Source organism: Taudactylus pleione, unplaced genomic scaffold, assembly GCF_031769625.1.
Source record: "Taudactylus pleione unplaced genomic scaffold, aTauple2 ptg000681l, whole genome shotgun sequence".
Classification (NCBI taxonomy): Eukaryota; Metazoa; Chordata; class Amphibia; order Anura; family Myobatrachidae; genus Taudactylus; species Taudactylus pleione.
In genome coordinates this window covers 82050-99928 of record NW_028285083.1, presented here as the reverse complement: position 1 = coordinate 99928, position 17879 = coordinate 82050, and the positions used below count along the sequence as shown (strand labels likewise).

Below are 17879 nucleotides of genomic sequence, written 5' to 3'. Positions count from 1 at the left end.
AATCCTCCCTCATCCCATCACAGCGGATGGTTCATTTGGGGGCCCTGCTGGACTCTCGTCAGCAACGGATTTTTCTGACTCCAGAGAAGGTCTCCTCCTTACAGCTGCGGATTCACAGTTGTCTGAGCAGTGGCAGAGTGTCGGTGCACTCAGCGATGAGAGTTTTGGGGTCCATGGTGTCGGCATTCGACATGGTGGAGTTTGCCCAGTTCCATTCCAAGCCCCTGCAGAGGCTGATTCTTTCGGAATGGAACGGATTGCCACACAGGATCCGCTCTCAGATGCTGGTGTTGTCCTCGGAGGTGTGTCTGTCCCTGGCCTGGTGGCTACAGACTGCTCATCTCCTCGAGGGGCGCCCCTTTTGGATCCCGGAGTGGGTTCTGCTCACGACAGATACCAGTGTCTGGGGTTGGGGGGCGGTGACAGGCTCCTTGTCACTTCAGGGTCGTTGGTCGGCGGAGGAAACGATTCTTCCCATCAACATCCTGGAACTGCGGGCAGTGTACAGAGCCCTGCAGTCGTCCGGCACCGCTCTTCACCGAAGGGCCGTTCAGGTGCAGTCAGACAACGCCACCACGGTGGCGTACATCAATCACCAGGGAGGGACTCACAGTCGAGCTGCGATTTCGGAGGTGTCCCGCGTCCTGGCTTGGGCAGAGCGCTATCTTCCAGCTCTCTCGGCAGTCTTCATCCCGGGAGTCCTCAATTGGGAGGCAGACTTTCTCAGCCGTTACGACATGCATCCCGGGGAATGGTCGCTTCATCCAGAGGTATTCCAACTACTCGTGGACAAGTGGGGGCTGCCAGAGCTGGACCTGATGGTGTCCCGTCACAATCACAAGCTGCCCGTGTACGGGTCAAGGACAAGGGACGCAGGCGCAAGTTTGATAGACGCGCTGTCGGTGAAATGGCTGTTTCACCTGGCTTACTTGTTCCCTCCGATATCTCTGCTGCCTCGGGTCCTGCGCAAGTTCAAGCAGGACGGAGGCACACTGATCCTGGTGGCCCAGAAGGCCGTGGTACTCCGATCTGCGGAGCCTGTCCATCGACGCTCCGTACCTCCTACCTCAACGGTGGGACCTGTTGTCTCAGGGGCCCTGTCTTCATCCGGATCTGGGTCGACTATCTTTGACGGCGTGGCTCTTGAGACAGCCGTCCTGAGGTCTCGGGGCTTTTCTAGCTCCGTTATTACCACCATGCTGAGGGCGCGCAAGCCTGCTTCCGCGAGGATCTACCACAGAGTGTGGCACACTAACTTTCAGTGGTGCGAGGCCAGAAAATATGATCCCCAGGTGTTCCGGGTTTCGCGTATTCTGGCTTTCCTTCAGTCGGGTTTGGAGTTAGGATTACGTCTTTCCTCACTGAAGGTGCACGCGTCTGCTCTGTCGGTGTGGTTCCAACGCAGGATTGCTGCTATGCCGGACGTACACACCTTTTTCCAGGGTGTTTTAAGAATCCAGCCTCCCTTTGTGCCACCTGTGGCCCCGTGGGATTTGGCCGTGGTTCTTCGGGCCTTACAGGGTCCTCCATTTGAGCCCTTGGAATCAGTGGAGCTCAAGTGGCTAACTTTGAAGACAGTTTTCCTCTTGGCAATTGCTTCTGCCAGGAGGGTTTTGGATTTGGGGGCGCTTTCCTGTCATCCCCCTTTTCTGGTTCGCACTCGTCCTGATTTCCTGCCTAAGGTGGTTTCCAGGTTCCACATTAATCAGGAAATTGTTGTACCAGCCTTTCAGTCGCCTGATCTTTCGGCTGGGGTGGCTTCCTTAGACGTTGTCCGTGCACTCCAGGTTTATATGGACTGGACTAGTTCTATGAGGAAGTCGGATTCTTTGTTTATCCTCTTTGGTTTTCACAAGAGGGGTTGGCCTGCCAACAAACAGACTCTAGCCCGTTGGCTTCGTTCTGTTATTATTGAGGCTTATATGCAGGAGGGTTTACCTGTTCCAGCCTCTGTTAAGGCTCATTCCACTCGGTCTGTGGGCCCTTCTTGGGCTGCTAGCCGTGGCACCTCTGCTGTTCAGCTGTGTAAGGCGGCCACCTGGTCTTCAGTTCAGACCTTTTTGAGGTTCTATGCGTTTGACACCTTTGCCTCTCAGGATGCATCCTTTGGGCGCCGGGTTCTATCAGCACAGGAGCGTCCCCGCCCTTAGTTGGACTGCTTTGGGACATCCCCAAGGTCACCCTGTGGACCCCTATGGACCCTGAAGTAGAAAACGATATATGATAAGAACTTACCTTTGTTATCTCTGTTTCTATGAAGTCCATAGGGTCCACAGGGCACCCGCCCTGACGCACCTGGCTTCATATGGGCTCTGTGACTGGTCACCGGTTTTCCGTCTCCCATTTCTGTGAGTATGGTTTCTTGTGTGTTCCAGTCTTCCTTCTCTCTGTTTCGTCTCCTCCTCCTGCCTTGGCTGCTTACCAACTGATGTGCCTGTGGCTCGGGGGCGGGGTATAGAGGAGGATGGACCCAAGTGCATCCTGGGAGCAGCTAAAAGCTTTAACTCCGTGATGCCCAAGGATCCAGCTATACCCCAAGGTCACCCTGTGGACCCTATGGACTTCGTAGAAACAGAGATAACAAAGGTAAGTTCTTACCATATCTCTTGTTTTTCTCCTGCTCCTCCTGAGCCCCCCGCAGCTAATGAGTGTTATTAGGGGTTTCTTTCTCCTGCTCCTCCTGAGCCCTCCGCAGCTAATGAGTGTTATTAGGGGCTTCTTTCTCCTGCCCCTCCTGAGCCCTCCGCAGCTAATGATTGTTATTAGTTCTCCTGCCCCTCCTGAGCCCTCCGCAGCTAATGAGTGTTATTAGGGGCTTCTTTCTCCTGCTCCTCCTGAGCCCTCCGCAGCTAATGAGTGTTATTAGTTCTCCTGCCCCTCCTGAGCCCTCCGCAGCTAATGTCTGTTATTAGTTCTCCTGCCCCTCCTGAGCCCTCCGCAGCTAATGAGTGTTATTAGGGGCTTCTTTCTCCTGCCCCTCCTGAGCCCTCCGCAGCTAATGTCTGTTATTAGGGGCTTCTTTCTCCTGCCCCTCCTGAGCCCTCCGCAGCTAATGTCTGTTATTAGGGGCTTCTTTCTCCTGCTCCTCCTGAGCCCTCCGCAGCTAATGAGTGTTATTAGGGGCTTCTTTCTCCTGCCCCTCCTGAGCCCTCCGCAGCTAATGTGTGTTATTAGGGGCTTCTTTCTCCTGCTCCTCCTGAGCCCTCCGCAGCTAATGAGTGTTATTAGGGGCTTCTTTCTCCTGAGCCCTCCGCAGCTAATGAGTGTTATTAGGGGCTTCTTTCTCCTGCCCCTCCTGAGCTGTCCGCAGCTAATGTGTTATTAGGGGCTTCTTTCTCCTGCTCCTCCTGAGCCCTCCGCAGCTAATGAGTGTTATTAGGGGCTTCTTTCTCCTGCTCCTCCTGAGCCCTCCGCAGCTAATGAGTGTTATTAGTTCTCCTGCCCCTCCTGAGCCCTCCGCAGCTAATGTCTGTTATTAGTTCTCCTGCCCCACCTGAGCCCTCCGCAGCTAATGAGTGTTATTAGGGGCTTCTTTCTCCTGCCCCTCCTGAGCTCTCCGCAGCTAATGTCTGTTATTAGGGGCTTCTTTCTCCTGCCCCTCCTGAGCCCTCCGCAGCTAATGTCTGCTCCTCCCTATACATGACCTCTCCGCAGTGTCCATTACAGTATTCCTTCTCTCGTCTCAGGCAACTCTGTCTACTCCTGAATGCTGAGAATATTTTCCACTCCATGGCGGACATCCTGCTGCGGGAGGAGAATCTGAAGTTTGCCTCTACGATGGTTCAGAACCTAAACAGCATTTTACTGACCTCGTCTGAACTTTTCCAGCTCCGCAGCCAGCTGAAGGACCTGCAGACCCCAGTATGCCAGCACTCCCTCGTTGGGGCCTTAACCTCATCAAATTGTCGTCACTCACTAACTATCCTGAGCGCTGGCCCGAGCACGTAACGCAAACTATCCTGAGCGCTGGCCCGAGCACGTAACAAACTATCCTGAGCGCTGGCCCGAGCACGTAACAAACTATCCTGAGCGCCGGCCCGAGCACGTAACAAACTATCCTGAGCGCCGGCCCTAGCACGTAGCACAAACTATCCTGAGCGCCGGGCCGTGCATGTGGCGCACACTGGCTTCTTTCTCCTGCTCCTCCTGAGCCCTCCGCAGCTAATGAGTGTTATTAGGGGCTTCTTTCTCCTGCCCCTCCTGAGCCCTCCGCAGCTAATGAGTGTTATTAGGGGCTTCTTTCTCCTGCCCCTCTGAGCCCTCCGCAGCTAATGTGTGTTATTAGGGGCTTCTTTCTCCTGCTCCTCCTGAGCCCTCCGCAGCTAATGAGTGTTATTAGGGGCTTCTTTCTCCTGAGCCCTCCGCAGCTAATGAGTGTTATTAGGGGCTTCTTTCTCCTGCCCCTCCTGAGCTGTCCGCAGCTAATGTGTTATTAGGGGCTTCTTTCTCCTGCTCCTCCTGAGCCCTCCGCAGCTAATGAGTGTTATTAGGGGCTTCTTTCTCCTGCTCCTCCTGAGCCCTCCGCAGCTAATGAGTGGTTATTAGGGGCATTATCCAAACCCATGATCAGATGACGTTCTGACTCCTTCCTAGTGAAAAAGACGTGTAAATTGGCTTCTACACCTTGGTAAAGCCGGGTTATCCCGAATGTGAGCTCTCAGGTGAGTGTGAGCCGGGCTGCGTGGTGCTGGTGACCTGGGATGGCCATGCCGCAGCGACCTCTGCTCCTCCCTATACATGACCTCTCCGCAGTGTCCATTACAGTATTCCTTCTCTCGTCTCAGGCAACTCTGTCTACTCCTGAATGCTGAGAATATTTTCCACTCCATGGCGGACATCCTGCTGCGGGAGGAGAATCTGAAGTTTGCCTCTACGATGGTTCAGAACCTAAACAGCATTTTACTGACCTCGTCTGAACTTTTCCAGCTCCGCAGCCAGCTGAAGGACCTGCAGACCCCAGTATGCCAGCACTCCCTCGTTGGGGCCTTAACCTCATCAAATTGTCGTCACTCACTAACTATCCTGAGCGCTGGCCCGAGCACGTAACGCAAACTATCCTGAGCGCCGGCCCGAGCACGTAACAAACTATCCTGAGCGCCGGCCCTAGCACGTAGCACAAACTATCCTGAGCGCCGGGCCGTGCATGTGGCGCACACTGTCCTGAGCGCTGCGGTGTGCATGTGGCGCACACTGTCCTGAGCGCTGCGGTGTGCATGTGGCGCACTCTGTCCTGAGTGCCGCGGTGTGCATGTGGCGCACTCTGTCCTGAGTGCCGCGGTGTGGATGTGGCGCACACTGTCCTGAGCGCCGCGGTGTGGATGTGGCGCACACTGTCCTGAGCGCCGCGGTGTGGATGTGGCGCACACTGTCCTGAGCGCCGCGGTGTGGATGTGGCGCACACTGTCCTGAGCGCCGGGCCGTGCATGTGGCGCACACTGTCCTGAGCGCCGCGGTGTGCATGTGGCGCACACTCCTGAGCGCCGCGGTGTGTATGTGGCGCACACTGTCCTGAGCGCCGCGGTGTGTATGTGGCGCACACTGTCCTGAGCGCCGCGGTGTGTATGTGGCGCACACTGTCCTGAGCGCCGCGGTGTGGATGTGGCGCACACTGTCCTGAGCGCCGCGGTGTGGATGTGGCGCACACTGTCCTGAGCGCCGCGGTGTGGATGTGGCGCACACTGTCCTGAGCGCCGCGGTGTGGATGTGGCGCACACTGTCCTGAGCGCAGGGCCGTGCATGTGGCGCACACTGTCCTGAGCGCCGCGGTGTGCATGTGGCGCACACTCCTGAGCGCCGCGGTGTGTATGTGGCGCACACTGTCCTGAGCGCCGGGCCGTGCATGTGGCGCACACTGTCCTGAGCGCCGGGCCGTGCATGTGGCGCACACTGTCCTGAGCGCCGCGGTGTGCATGTGGCGCACACTCCTGAGCGCTGCGGTGTGTATGTGGCGCACACTGTCCTGAGCGCCGGGCCGTGCATGTGGCGCACACTCCTGAGCGCCGGGCCGTGCATGTGGCGCACACTGTCCTGAGCGCCGGGCCGTGCATGTGGCGCACACTGTCCTGAGCGCCGCGGTGTGTATGTGGCGCACACTCCTGAGCGCTGCGGTGTGTATGTGGCGCACACTGTCCTGAGCGCTGCGGTATGTATGTGGCGCACACTCCTGAGCGCCGGGCCGTGCATGTGGCGCACACTGTCCTGAGCGCCGGGCCGTGCATGTGGCGCACACTGTCCTGAGCGCCGTGGTGTGCATGTGGCGCACACTCCTGAGCGCTGCGGTGTGTATGTGGCGCACACTGTCCTGAGCGCTGCGGTGTGTATGTGGCGCACACTGTCCTGAGCGCCGGGCCGTGCATGTGGCGCACCCTGTCCTGAGCGCCGCGGTGTGGATGTGCAGTTATTGGGGATCCGGGGACATTGATCTCAGGGTGATGGTTGTGTTTCCTCTTTCAGGAGAGCTGTAACCTGTTCTGTTGTCTGTATCGCTCCTGGTGTCACAGTCCTGTGGCCACAGTCTCGCTCTGTTTCCTGACTCAGAACTACAAGCATGCCTACCGCCTCATCCAGAAGTTGTATCCTTACTCTAGCGCCTAGCGGGTTAGTGGCCGCACTGTGTACTTGTTATTCCTTAGCGCCAGCGTTCAGTGGTGACCTGGAGGTGACGGTGGATTTTCTGACGGAGGTGGATAAGTTGGTGCAGCTGATCGAGTGTCCCATTTTCACATGTGAGTCCCATAGCCCGAATACACGTCATCCTCACACACACAGGTACATGTACAGCCCGAGTACACGTCATCCTCACACACACACACACAGGTACATGTACAGCCCGAGTACACGTCATCCTCACACACACAGGTACATGTACAGCCCGAGTACACGTCATCCTCACACACAGGTACATGTACAGCCCGAGTACACGTCATCCTCACACACACAGGTACATGTACAGCCAGAGTACACGTCATCCTCACACACACAGGTACATGTACAGCCTAAATACATGTCATCCTCACACAGACAGGTACATGTACAGCCCGAGTACACGTCATCATCACAGGGAGGGGGGTGCGGTCAGTCGTGTACACTGCAGCATCACACAGATGAATGTACATGAGGTCGAAGTACACAGGATTAATAGTGGAATATGTAAGGTCCCTGCATGGTGCTGACACTGAAGAGGTCACATATAGGCTGCATACAGTACCTATACTCTCACAGGTTACATACAGGATGCATACAGTACCTATACTCTCACAGGTTACATACAGGATGCATACAGTACCTATACTCTCACAGGTTACATACAGGATGCATACAGTACAGTTACTCTTACAGGTTATATACAGGATGCATACAGTACCGTTACTCTTACAGGCTGTATACAGGTTACATACAGGATGCATACAGTACCTATACTCTCACAAGTTACATACAGGATGCATACAGTACCTATACTCTCACAGGTTACATACAGGATGCATACAGTACCTATACTCTCACAGGTTACATATAGGATGCATACAGTACCTATACTCTCACAGGTTACATACAGGATGCATACAGTACCTATACTCTCACAGGTTACATACAGGATGCATACAGTACCTATACTCTCACAGGTTACATACAGGATGCATACAGTACCGTTACTCTTACAGGTTATATACAGGATGCATACAGTACCGTTACTCTTACAGGCTGTATACAGGTTACATACAGGATGCATACAGTACCTATACTCTCACAGGTTACATACAGGATGCATACAGTACCTATACTCTCACAGGTTACATATAGGATGCATACAGTACCTATACTCTCACAGGTTACATACAGGATGCATACAGTACCGTTACTCTTACAGGCTGTATACAGGTTACATACAGGATGCATACAGTACCGTTACTCTTACAGGCTGTATACAGGTTTCATATAGGCTGCATACAGTACCTATACTCTCACAGGCTGTATACAGGTTACATACAGGATGCATACAGTACCGTTACTCTTACAGGCTGTATACAGGTTACATACAGGATGCATACAGTACCGTTACTCTCACAGGTTACATACAGGATGCATACAGTACCTATACTCTCACAGGCTGTATACAGATTACATACAGGATGTATACAGTACCGTTATTCTTACAGGCTGTATACAGGTTACATACAGGATGCATACAGTACCGTTACTGTTACAGGCTGTATACAGGTTACATACAGGATGCATACAGTACCGTTACTCTTACAGGCTGTATACAGGTTACATACAGAACCGTTACTCTTACAGGCTGTATACAGGTTACATACAGTACCGTTACTCTTACAGGCTGTATACAGGTTACATACAGGATGCATACAGTACCGTTACTGTTACAGGTTGTATACAGGTTACATACAGGATGCTTACAGTACCGTTACTCTTACAGGCTGTATACAGGTTACATACAGTACCGTTACTCTTACAGGCTGTATACAGGTTACATACAGAACCGTTACTCTTACAGGCTGTATACAGGTTACATACAGTACCGTTACTCTTACAGGCTGTATACAGGTTACATACAGTACCGTTACTCTTACAGGCTGTATACAGGTTACATACAGAACCATGTAGAAGCTGCCTCACAACTGTCCATTTTGTATAGATCTACGTCTGCAGCTCCTGGACGTGGAGAAACACCCCTACCTGATCAGAGCACTGTACGGACTACTCATGCTGCTGCCCCAGAGCAGTGCTTTCCAGCTGTTGTCACACCGACTGCAGTGTGTGCCTAACCCTCAGCTCATGAGAGCAGGGTAAGTGTCTGTGTGTGGGGAGCGGAGGCTGTGCTGTGGTAGCTGTACAGGGCGCTGTAGGGGAGGGGGGGAGGCTGTGCTGTGGTAGCTGTACAGGGCGCTGTAGGGGAGGGGGCAGGCTGTACAGGGTGCTGTAGGGTAGAGGGGAGGCTGTGCTGTAGTAGCTGTACAGGGCGCTGTAGGGTAGAGGGGAGGCTGTGCTGTGGTAGCTGTAAAGGGCGCTGTAGGGTAGAGGGGAGGCTGTGCTGTGGTAGCTGTACAGGGCGCTGTAGGGGAGGGCGGAGGCTGTGCTGTGGTAGCTGTACAGGGTGCTGTAGGGTAGAGGGGAGGCTGCACTGTGGTAGCTGTACAGGGTGCTGTAGGGTAGAGGGGAGGCTGTGCTGTGGTAGCTGTACAGGGCGCTGTAGGGTAGAGGGGAGGCTGCGCTGTGGTAGCTGTACAGGGTGCTGTAGGGGAGGGAGAGGCTGTGCTGTGGTAGCTGTACAGGGTGCTGTAGGGTAGAGGGGAGGCTGTGCTGTGGTAGCTGTACAGGGTGCTGTAGGGTAGAGGGGAGGCTGCGCTGTGGTAGCTGTACAGGGTGCTGTAGGGTAGAGGGGAGGCTGCGCTGTGGTAGCTGTAAAGGGCGCTGTAGGGTAGATGGGAGGCTGTGCTGTGGTAGCTGTACAGGGCGCTGTAGGGTAGAGGGGAGGATGTGCTTTGGTAGCTGTACAGGGCGCTGTAGGGTAGAGGGGAGGCTGTGCTGTGGTAGCTGTACAGGGCGCTGTAGGGTAGAGGGGAGGCTGTGCTGTGGTAGCTGTACAGGGTGCTGTAGGGTAGAGGGGAGGCTGTGCTGTGGTAGCTGTACAGGGTGCTGTAGGGGAGGGCGGAGGCTGCGCTGTGGTAGCTGTAGAGGGCGCTGTAGGGTAGAGAGGAGGCTGCGCTGTGGTAGCTGTACAGGGTGCTGTAGGGTAGAGGGGAGGCTGCGCTGTGGTAGCTGTACAGGGCGCTGTAGGGTAGATGGGAGGCTGCGCTGTGGTAGCTGTACAGGGCGCTGTAGGGTAGATGGGAGGCTGCGCTGTGGTAGCTGTACAGGGCGCTGTAGGGGAGGGGGGAGGCTGCGCTGTGGTAGCTGTACAGGGCGCTGTAGGGGAGGGGGGAGGCTGCGCTGTGGTAGCTGTACAGGGCGCTGTAGGGGAGGGGGGAGGCTGCGCTGTGGTAGCTGTACAGGGCGCTGTAGGGGAGGGGGGAGGCTGCGCTGTGGTAGCTGTACAGGGCGCTGTAGGGGAGGGGGGAGGCTGCGCTGTGGTAGCTGTACAGGGCGCTGTAGGGTAGAGTGGGGGCTGCGCTGTGGTAGCTGTACAGGGCGCTGTAGGGGAGGGGGAGGCTGCGCTGTGGTAGCTGTACAGGGCGCTGTAGGGGAGGGGGGAGGCTGCGCTGTGGTAGCTGTACAGGGCGCTGTAGGGGAGGGGGGAGGCTGCGCTGTGGTAGCTGTACAGGGCGCTGTAGGGGAGGGGGGAGGCTGTTCAGGGCGCTGTAGGGGAGGGGGGAGGCTGCGCTGTGGTAGCTGTACAGGGCGCTGTAGGGGAGGGCGGAGGCTGCGCTGTGGTAGCTGTACAGGGCGCTGTAGGGTAGAGGGGAGGCTGCGCTGTGGTAGCTGTACAGGGCGCTGTAGGGGAGGGGGGAGGCTGTTCAGGGCGCTGTAGGGGAGGGGGGAGGCTGTGCTGTGGTAGCTGTACAGGGCGCTGTAGGGGAGGGGGAGGCTGTGCTGTGTTAGCTGTACAGGGCGCTGTAGGGGAGGGCGGAGGCTGCGCTGTGGTAGCTGTACAGGGCGCTGTAGGGGAGGGGGAGGCTGCGCTGTGGTAGCTGTACAGGGCGCTGTAGGGGAGGGGGAGGCTGCACTGTGGTAGCTGTACAGGGCGCTGTAGGGGAGGGCGGAGGCTGTGCTGTGGTAGCTGTACAGGGCGCTGTAGGGGAGGGGGAGGCTGCGCTGTGGTAGCTGTACAGGGCGCTGTAGGGTAGAGTGGAGGCTGCGCTGTGGTAGCTGTACAGGGCGCTGTAGGGTAGAGGGGAGGCTGCGCTGTGGTAGCTGTACAGGGTGCTGTAGGGTAGAGGGGAGGCTGCGCTGTGGTAGCTGTACAGGGCGCTGTAGGGTAGAGGGGAGGCTGCGCTGTGGTAGCTGTACAGGGCGCTGTAGGGGAGGGGGAGGCTGCACTGTGGTAGCTGTACAGGGCGCTGTAGGGGAGGGCGGAGGCTGCGCTGTGGTAGCTGTACAGGGTGCTGTAGGGGAGGGGGGAGGCTGCGCTGTGGTAGCTGTACAGGGTGCTGTAGGGGAGGGGGGAGGCTGCGCTGTGGTAGCTGTACAGGGTGCTGTAGGGGAGGGGGGAGGCTGCGCTGTGGTAGCTGTACAGGGTGCTGTAGGGGAGGGGGAGGCTGCGCTGTGGTAGCTGTACAGGGCGCTGTAGGGTAGAGGGGAGGCTGTGCTGTGGTAGCTGTACAGGGCGCTGTAGGGGAGGGGGGAGGCTGTAAAGGGCGCTGTAGGGGAGGAGGGAGGCTGTAAAGGGCGCTGTAGGGGAGGAAGGAGGCTGCGTTGTGGTAGCTGTACAGGGCGCTGTAGGGGAGGGGGGGAGGTTGCGCTGTGATAAATGTGTATTGGATGTCGCTCTCTGGTCTCCGCAGGTACCCAGAACCAGTAGCCCAGGGCTCCGCTAAGGAAGACACGGTGCGGATAAATTACACAGAGCTGCTGCAGCACTTTGAGAAAGTCCAGAACAAGCATTTGGAAATCAGACATCAAAGAGCTGGAGAAATAATGGAGAGACGCCTGGGGCAATGACTGTACCCTTATGTCCTCGCTCCCTTCCTGCTTATGTAGAGGGGTCCATGTTACCACATAGCGACCTCTAGTATCATGGGCCTCACTACCAGAGCTCTGTAATAGGTCCTCCCCACCTCCAGATATGCTGCTCTGCTAACAGAATCCACAGGGAAAGCAGCGTTCCCTGTCCTGTGGCAGCATCTGTTACAGTGTTATGTAGTCACCACTCGCCGATGGCTCCTCAGTCTCTGAGCATGTTCTCTGTTATTGGGAATACGCAGGGGTGCGGCCGATGACCCAGCTCACATGATAATTGCACCAGGTGGTTGTGTTACCTGTACAGCGAGCACTTACTGTACCACAAGATATGTACAGAAACGCTGCAATTTCTAATACAAGATTCACAAATATCTTCAGGGTCCCCATAGAGGGATCTACAGCGCGGGAATGAATATTCCGACTCCTGCCCCCCTGAGAGTCTGCCCGCTCTCCAGCCTCCTCCAGAAGTAGCCTGTGAAATATTTGTTGTATGTATTCAAATATCCAGCTTTGTTACACAAACTCACTTGTTCCCTATCAATATAATTGTTTGCTAATTTTTTATATGATCTGATTGATTAAAAAGTGGGCTGGATCTTACTGAGGGGGCGTCACTTCATGATATAAGATCAGAAACAGGGTGTGCAGTCCAGGACCCTTTCCTATATACTTCATGATATAAGATCAGAAACAGGGTGTGCAGTCCAGGAACCTTTCCTATATACTTCATGATAAAGGATCAGAAACAGGGTGTGCAGTCCAGGAACCTTTCCTATATACTTCATGATATAAGATCAGAAACAGGGTGTGCAGTCCAGGAACCTTTCCTATATACTTCATGATATAAGATCAGAAACAGGGTGTGCAGTCCAGGAACCTTTCCTATATACTTCATGATATAAGATCAGAAACGGTGTGCAGTCCAGGAACCTTTCCTATATACTTCATGATACAAGATCAGAAACAGGGTGTGCAGTCCAGGAACCTTTCCTATATACTTCATGATATAAGATCAGAAACAGGGCGTGCAGTCCAGGAACCTTTCCTACATACTTCATGATATAAGATCAGAAACGGTGTGCAGTCCAGGAACCTTTCCTATATACTTCATGATACAAGATCAGAAACAGGGTGTGCAGTCCAGGAACCTTTCCTATATACTTCATGATATAAGATCAGAAACAGGGTGTGCAGTCCAGGAACCTTTCCTATATACTTCATGATACAAGATTAGAAACAGGGTGTGCAGTCCAGGAACCTTTCCTATATACTTCATGATACAAGATTAGAAACAGGGTGTGCAGTCCAGGAACCTTTCCTATATACGTCATGATATAAGATCAGAAACGGTGTGCAGTCCAGGAACCTTTCCTATATACTTCATGATATAAGATCAGAAACGGGGTGTGCAGTCCAGGAACCTTCCCTATATACTTCATGATATAAGATCGCCTGGACCAGCAGGGTCATTAAACATCTCTTTTCAGGACTTTATTCAATTTGGAGCGAAAAGTCTGTGCTGGACATTTCGCTCCACATTTGAGGTTTTCCAGGGATAAAGTATCGGGCGCATGCCTGCTTTGTCCCCGTATTCAATTAGGAATGTGTGAAAACGGGAGCCGGCGGAAAGGTAAGTTTCGGAAAAAAAAATGGGAATTTTCGGGAATTGTCCCTGGGACCCCCCAAAAGATGTCCAGGCATGGGGGATCACTATGGGTACCCCTGTTTTGGCTGCTGAAGGGAAGTCGGGTTTTTAAATAGCCGCGGCAGGTGCTTTTATGCGCCTGTGATGAATAGCACTTGGGCATATTTTTTTTGTGCAAATTTGGGGTACATGAAAATGGATTCAAGCATATTTTTAAGTCCCTAAAGTGAATTTTGAAAATTCTTCAAAAATGCACCTGCCGCTACCGCCCGCATTCTTTATAACACCTGCCGCATACTTGGGAAACCCCCCCCTGAATTAAATTGGCTATTTAAAAACTTTAATTAAAATAATTTTTTGGGGGTGTCCCTATTTTCTACTTCAGGGTCCATAGGGGGTCCACAGGGTTGACCTTGGGGTATAGCTGGATCTGGACCCACGGGCACCACGGAGTTAAAGCTTTTAGCTGCTCCCAGGATGCACTTGGGTCCGTCCTCCTCTATACCCCGAGCCACAGGCACCTCAGTTTTAGTTGGTGCCCGGCCGGAGAAATTTTTTTCTCCTTTTTTTACACTATTAGAGCAGCAGCATCAGACTGTCCTTTAGGACGTCCACGCTGCCGCTCCTTCTCCCCGCTGGCGCCGCGACACCAGTACAGATCTGGGGATCGCGGCGGGACCCCAGAGTCTGTACTAGCCGGGCTCTGGGGACTCCCTGTGACTGCTGCCGGACGCGACGGGGATCAGGTAAGCCGCGGGTCGCCACGTGCGGCAGCCCGCGGATACTTCAATGCAGTCAGGAGTCTCTGGGGACAGATCGGAGGCGCTAGCAGCGGCGGCGGGCTCCCCCTCTAAGTAGAGGAATACCCCGCGTGTCCGCTAGACCACCAGGGTAACAGGCTGGAAGCGGGACTGGCAACCTGGGGGTTAATTGCTAGCCAGGGGAGGCAGCCTTCCCTGTCTAGTGGCTCCTCAGCTCAGCGCGCCTTTCAACACGCAGTCTGGCGTCGCAGAGCTGCTCTTATCTCTCGGCCACTCCTCTGAGGTCTCCGGCGGCCATCTTCTCTGGCAGGCATCGCAGACTCCCAGGCGGTATCAAGTGGACCGTTCCCCTGTGTACCTCTCCCCTGCTAAAGGACAGTGTACACAGCACTATAGCCCTCCCAGCCACTGAATCTGGGAGGTTGATTGTAGCGGAAGGTGCAGTGAGTATAACTTTTCTGCATTGTATGTGACTATTGCTAGTGCTGCCTGTCTGTGCTTATACTCCTTACTGTCAGCTTATACCTATCCCTTTCCTTCTCCTATGGCCTGGCAGGTGTGTGGGGGAAGGGCGTTTTCTGATACCCTCACTTATATAAATCACGTATTTCTACTTCAGGGTCCATAGGGGGTCCACAGGGTTGACCTTGGGGTATAGCTGGATCTGGATCCATGGGCACCACGCAGTTAAAGCTTTAGCTGCTCCCAGGATGCACTTGGGTCCGTCCTCTATACCCCGGCCACAGCACCTCAGTTTGAGTTGGTGCCCGGCCGGAGTCGGGTCACCTGCGCAGGGGGGCTGCAGGAGCAGCCCCCAAAAGCTTTCTATTTTTATTTAAAAAAAAAAAAAGAGCCTGTTAGATTTTTATTTTAAAACAGAGGCTCTAGTGTGGCAGCGACCGGCTGTCTATGCAGACGCCCACGCTGCCGCTCTCCTTCCCCGCTGGCGCCGCGACGCCAGTACTGCACTGGGGATCGCGGCGGGAGGCCAGAGTCCGTACTAGCCGGACTCTGGGTCCCTCCCTGGACTGCTGCCAGAATCGCCGGGGACAAGGTAAGCCTGCAAATGCAGTCCTTTGCCCCCGGTCCTAGGGGACAGACCGGGGGCCGCTAGCGGTGGCGGCGGGCTCCCCCTCTGAGGAGGAATAACCCGTGGGACCACTAGACCACCAGGGATATATGGCAAGCGGGATGCCGGCAAGCTCTGGGGTTAATATGCTAGCCAGGGGAGGAAGCCTTCCCTGTCAGCGGCTCCTCAGCTCAGCGCGCCTTTCAGCACGGAGTCTGGCGTCGCTGAGCTGCAGCTACTTGGGCCACTCCTCCTCTGAGGTCTCCAGCGGCCATTTTCTCACAGTGGCAGCGCAGATACTCTCAGGGAGCATGCGGACCAGTCCCCCTGTGTACCTCTCCCCTGATTAAGGACAGCGTACACAGCACTATAGCCCTCCCAGACACTGAATCTGGGCAGGTTGATTGTAGTGTAAAGGTGCAGTGAGTATTACTTCTCTGCATGGTATGTGACTTTTGCTAGCGCTGCCTGTCTGTGCTTATTTTCCGCTTACTGTCAGCTTATACCTATCCCTTTACTTCTCCTACAAGCCCTACAGGTGTGTGGGGGAGGGGCGTTTCTGCAGACCTCACCTATATAAATCACGTATTTGTGAGGTCCGTCACATACAGTTGTGTGCTACACAGTGCCGTATTGTGGGCTGTTGTTTAGCACACCGGTGAGTGCGTTTTCTTCTGCCCTGTTGCCAGATATATTTTTTGACTATATAATATATTCTGTCATGTCAGACGAGGAGGTTGAGCGCTCAGTGGCTCCGGTGTTGGCCTCCTGCGGACGCTGTTCTGCAGGAGTAGATAGGGAGGATTTGTCACAGGATGGCCTGTGTAGTCGATGCCAGGTGGCTCCTGGCCCATCCAGACCTTCTCTGGCGCAGGAACCACCGTGGGCGATGTTTTCTCAAGTGCTGGTGTCTATTGCGGACCGTCTGTCGGTTCCGACTGCTCTCCCTACTAGGGCGTTGCCCCAGCCGACCATCCCCCATTCCCCGGGTGTCCCGCAGTTATTGCGGAGTCCTCCTGGGTCTCAATCAGTAGGTCCCTATGCGGGGTTGCCTATGTATATACAGGCTTCCCCTGTGCCGCAGCAGCCTGTGGTACCTTTTCAGGCCCCTATGGCGACTCCTCCACCATGGGTGGATGTGCTCTCCAACTCCGTGCAAAATTTGGCGGCCGCTTCCTCGGCTTTTCAGTCAATGTTGCAGACTGACATGCCTTCTAGGATTTCAAAACGCCCACTCATGACATGGGCTGCTCAGGTATCAGACTCAGAGGGATCCTCAGATGATGGGGAGGTCCCTGATGACACTGACTCGGACGCCTCGGTCCAGGAAATGGATACCAAGTCGTCCATTAATGTGCGAGCACTAGTTAGGGCGGTGCGAGCTATTCTTCTTATAGAGGATGAGGCACCGGTTCCTAAGTCGAAGTTTCCTAGTTTCAAAAAAACGAAGGTGGCTTCTGCGGTGTTTCCCCTGTCGGATCAGTTGACGGATCATATGGCGGTAGCTTGGCAGGCGCCCAGTAAGAGATTCCTTCCTCAGAAGCGGTTGGCTTCTAATTACCCCTTCCCTGAGGCACATTGTAAAAAATGGGAAACTCCACCGGCGGTGGATTCCCATGTCACCCGTTTAACTCGGGGCGCCACCTTACCATTACCGTCGATATCCTCGCTGAAGGATCCCACGGACAGGAAAGTTGAGACTTGCTTAAAGTCTATTTACTCCCTCTCCGGGGCGGTGGCCCGACCGTCCATGGCCATCTCCTGGGTGGCCAAGGCCATTGAGGGGTGGGCCAATGCATTGGAAGATACCTTCCCGGACGACGCTCCGGATGTCCAGCGGGCGTTGTTGGGACAAATGAGGGACGCTGCTTCTTACATTGGAGAAGCTTCTTTAGATGCTAGTCTGCTGACCTCGCGGGTATCGGCTGCAGCGGTGTCTGCCCGCCGATCCTTATGGTTGCGGTCCTGGAGAGCGGACTCTGATTCAAAGAAAGGTCTGGAGGCCTTACCTTTCAATGGGGAATTACTATTTGGTCCGGACTTGGACAAAATAGTGGACACCCTGGCTAAATCCAAGTCGGCCTTCCTCCCTTCGGTGGCACTGCCTGCTAAGGTTCGGAGTTCGGCTTTTCGTTCCTTTCGGGTTCAGGGTAAGGCGAAAGGTCAGTCCTTCCCGAGACAGTCTGCGAGTAAGACGGCCTCTAAACCCAAGAAGCAAGCCTGGAGTGCTCGGCGCCCTTCTTCCAAGCAGGAAGATAAACCTGCGGCCTGATGGGACGGGCCTCCCTCTGGGGGACCTCAGAGTGGGAGGCCGACTTCTATTTGCCCAGTGCTGGCACAATACCACCACGGATGCCTGGGTTCGAGAAGTGGTCTCCCAGGGGTACGCCCTGTCTTTTCGGCACAGACCACCCCACCAGTTTTTCTGCACAAGTCCTTCTCAGGACAAGACCAAGGCGTTACAGGTTCAGGAGGCTATAGAGTCCTATCACAACGAGGGACGGGGTATTATTCGTCTCTGTTTCTGGTGCAGAAACCCAATGGTTCTCATCGCCCTATCCTCAACTTGAAGTCTCTGAACAAATTCCTCAGAGTTCCCAAGTTCAGGATGGAAACGTTACGTTCCATCATTCTGGCGATGGAACCGGGGGATTACATGGTGTCCCTGGACATCCAGGACGCCTACCTCCATGTTCCGATAGCATCTTCACACCAGCGGTATCTGAGGTTCGCTATCCTTCAACACCACTATCAGTTCCGGGCGCTA

The 17879-nt window shown here is 54.7% G+C and overlaps 1 protein-coding gene across 1 annotated transcript in view; it reads left to right on the top strand.

Moving 5' to 3' along the window:
- The window catches only part of VAC14 (VAC14 component of PIKFYVE complex), an 88342-nt gene extending 76105 nt beyond the window's left edge, over positions 1-12237 (top strand). Inside the window, exons 15-19 of the mRNA XM_088455951.1 lie at positions 3687-3861; positions 6454-6572; positions 6646-6725; positions 8654-8804; positions 11460-12237. Coding sequence (XP_088312077.1) covers positions 3687-3861; positions 6454-6572; positions 6646-6725; positions 8654-8804; positions 11460-11616 — 682 coding nt within the window. The 3' untranslated portion in view covers positions 11617-12237. The remainder of the gene's footprint in view (positions 1-3686; positions 3862-6453; positions 6573-6645; positions 6726-8653; positions 8805-11459) is intronic.
- Positions 12238-17879: the final 5642 nt, after the last annotated feature.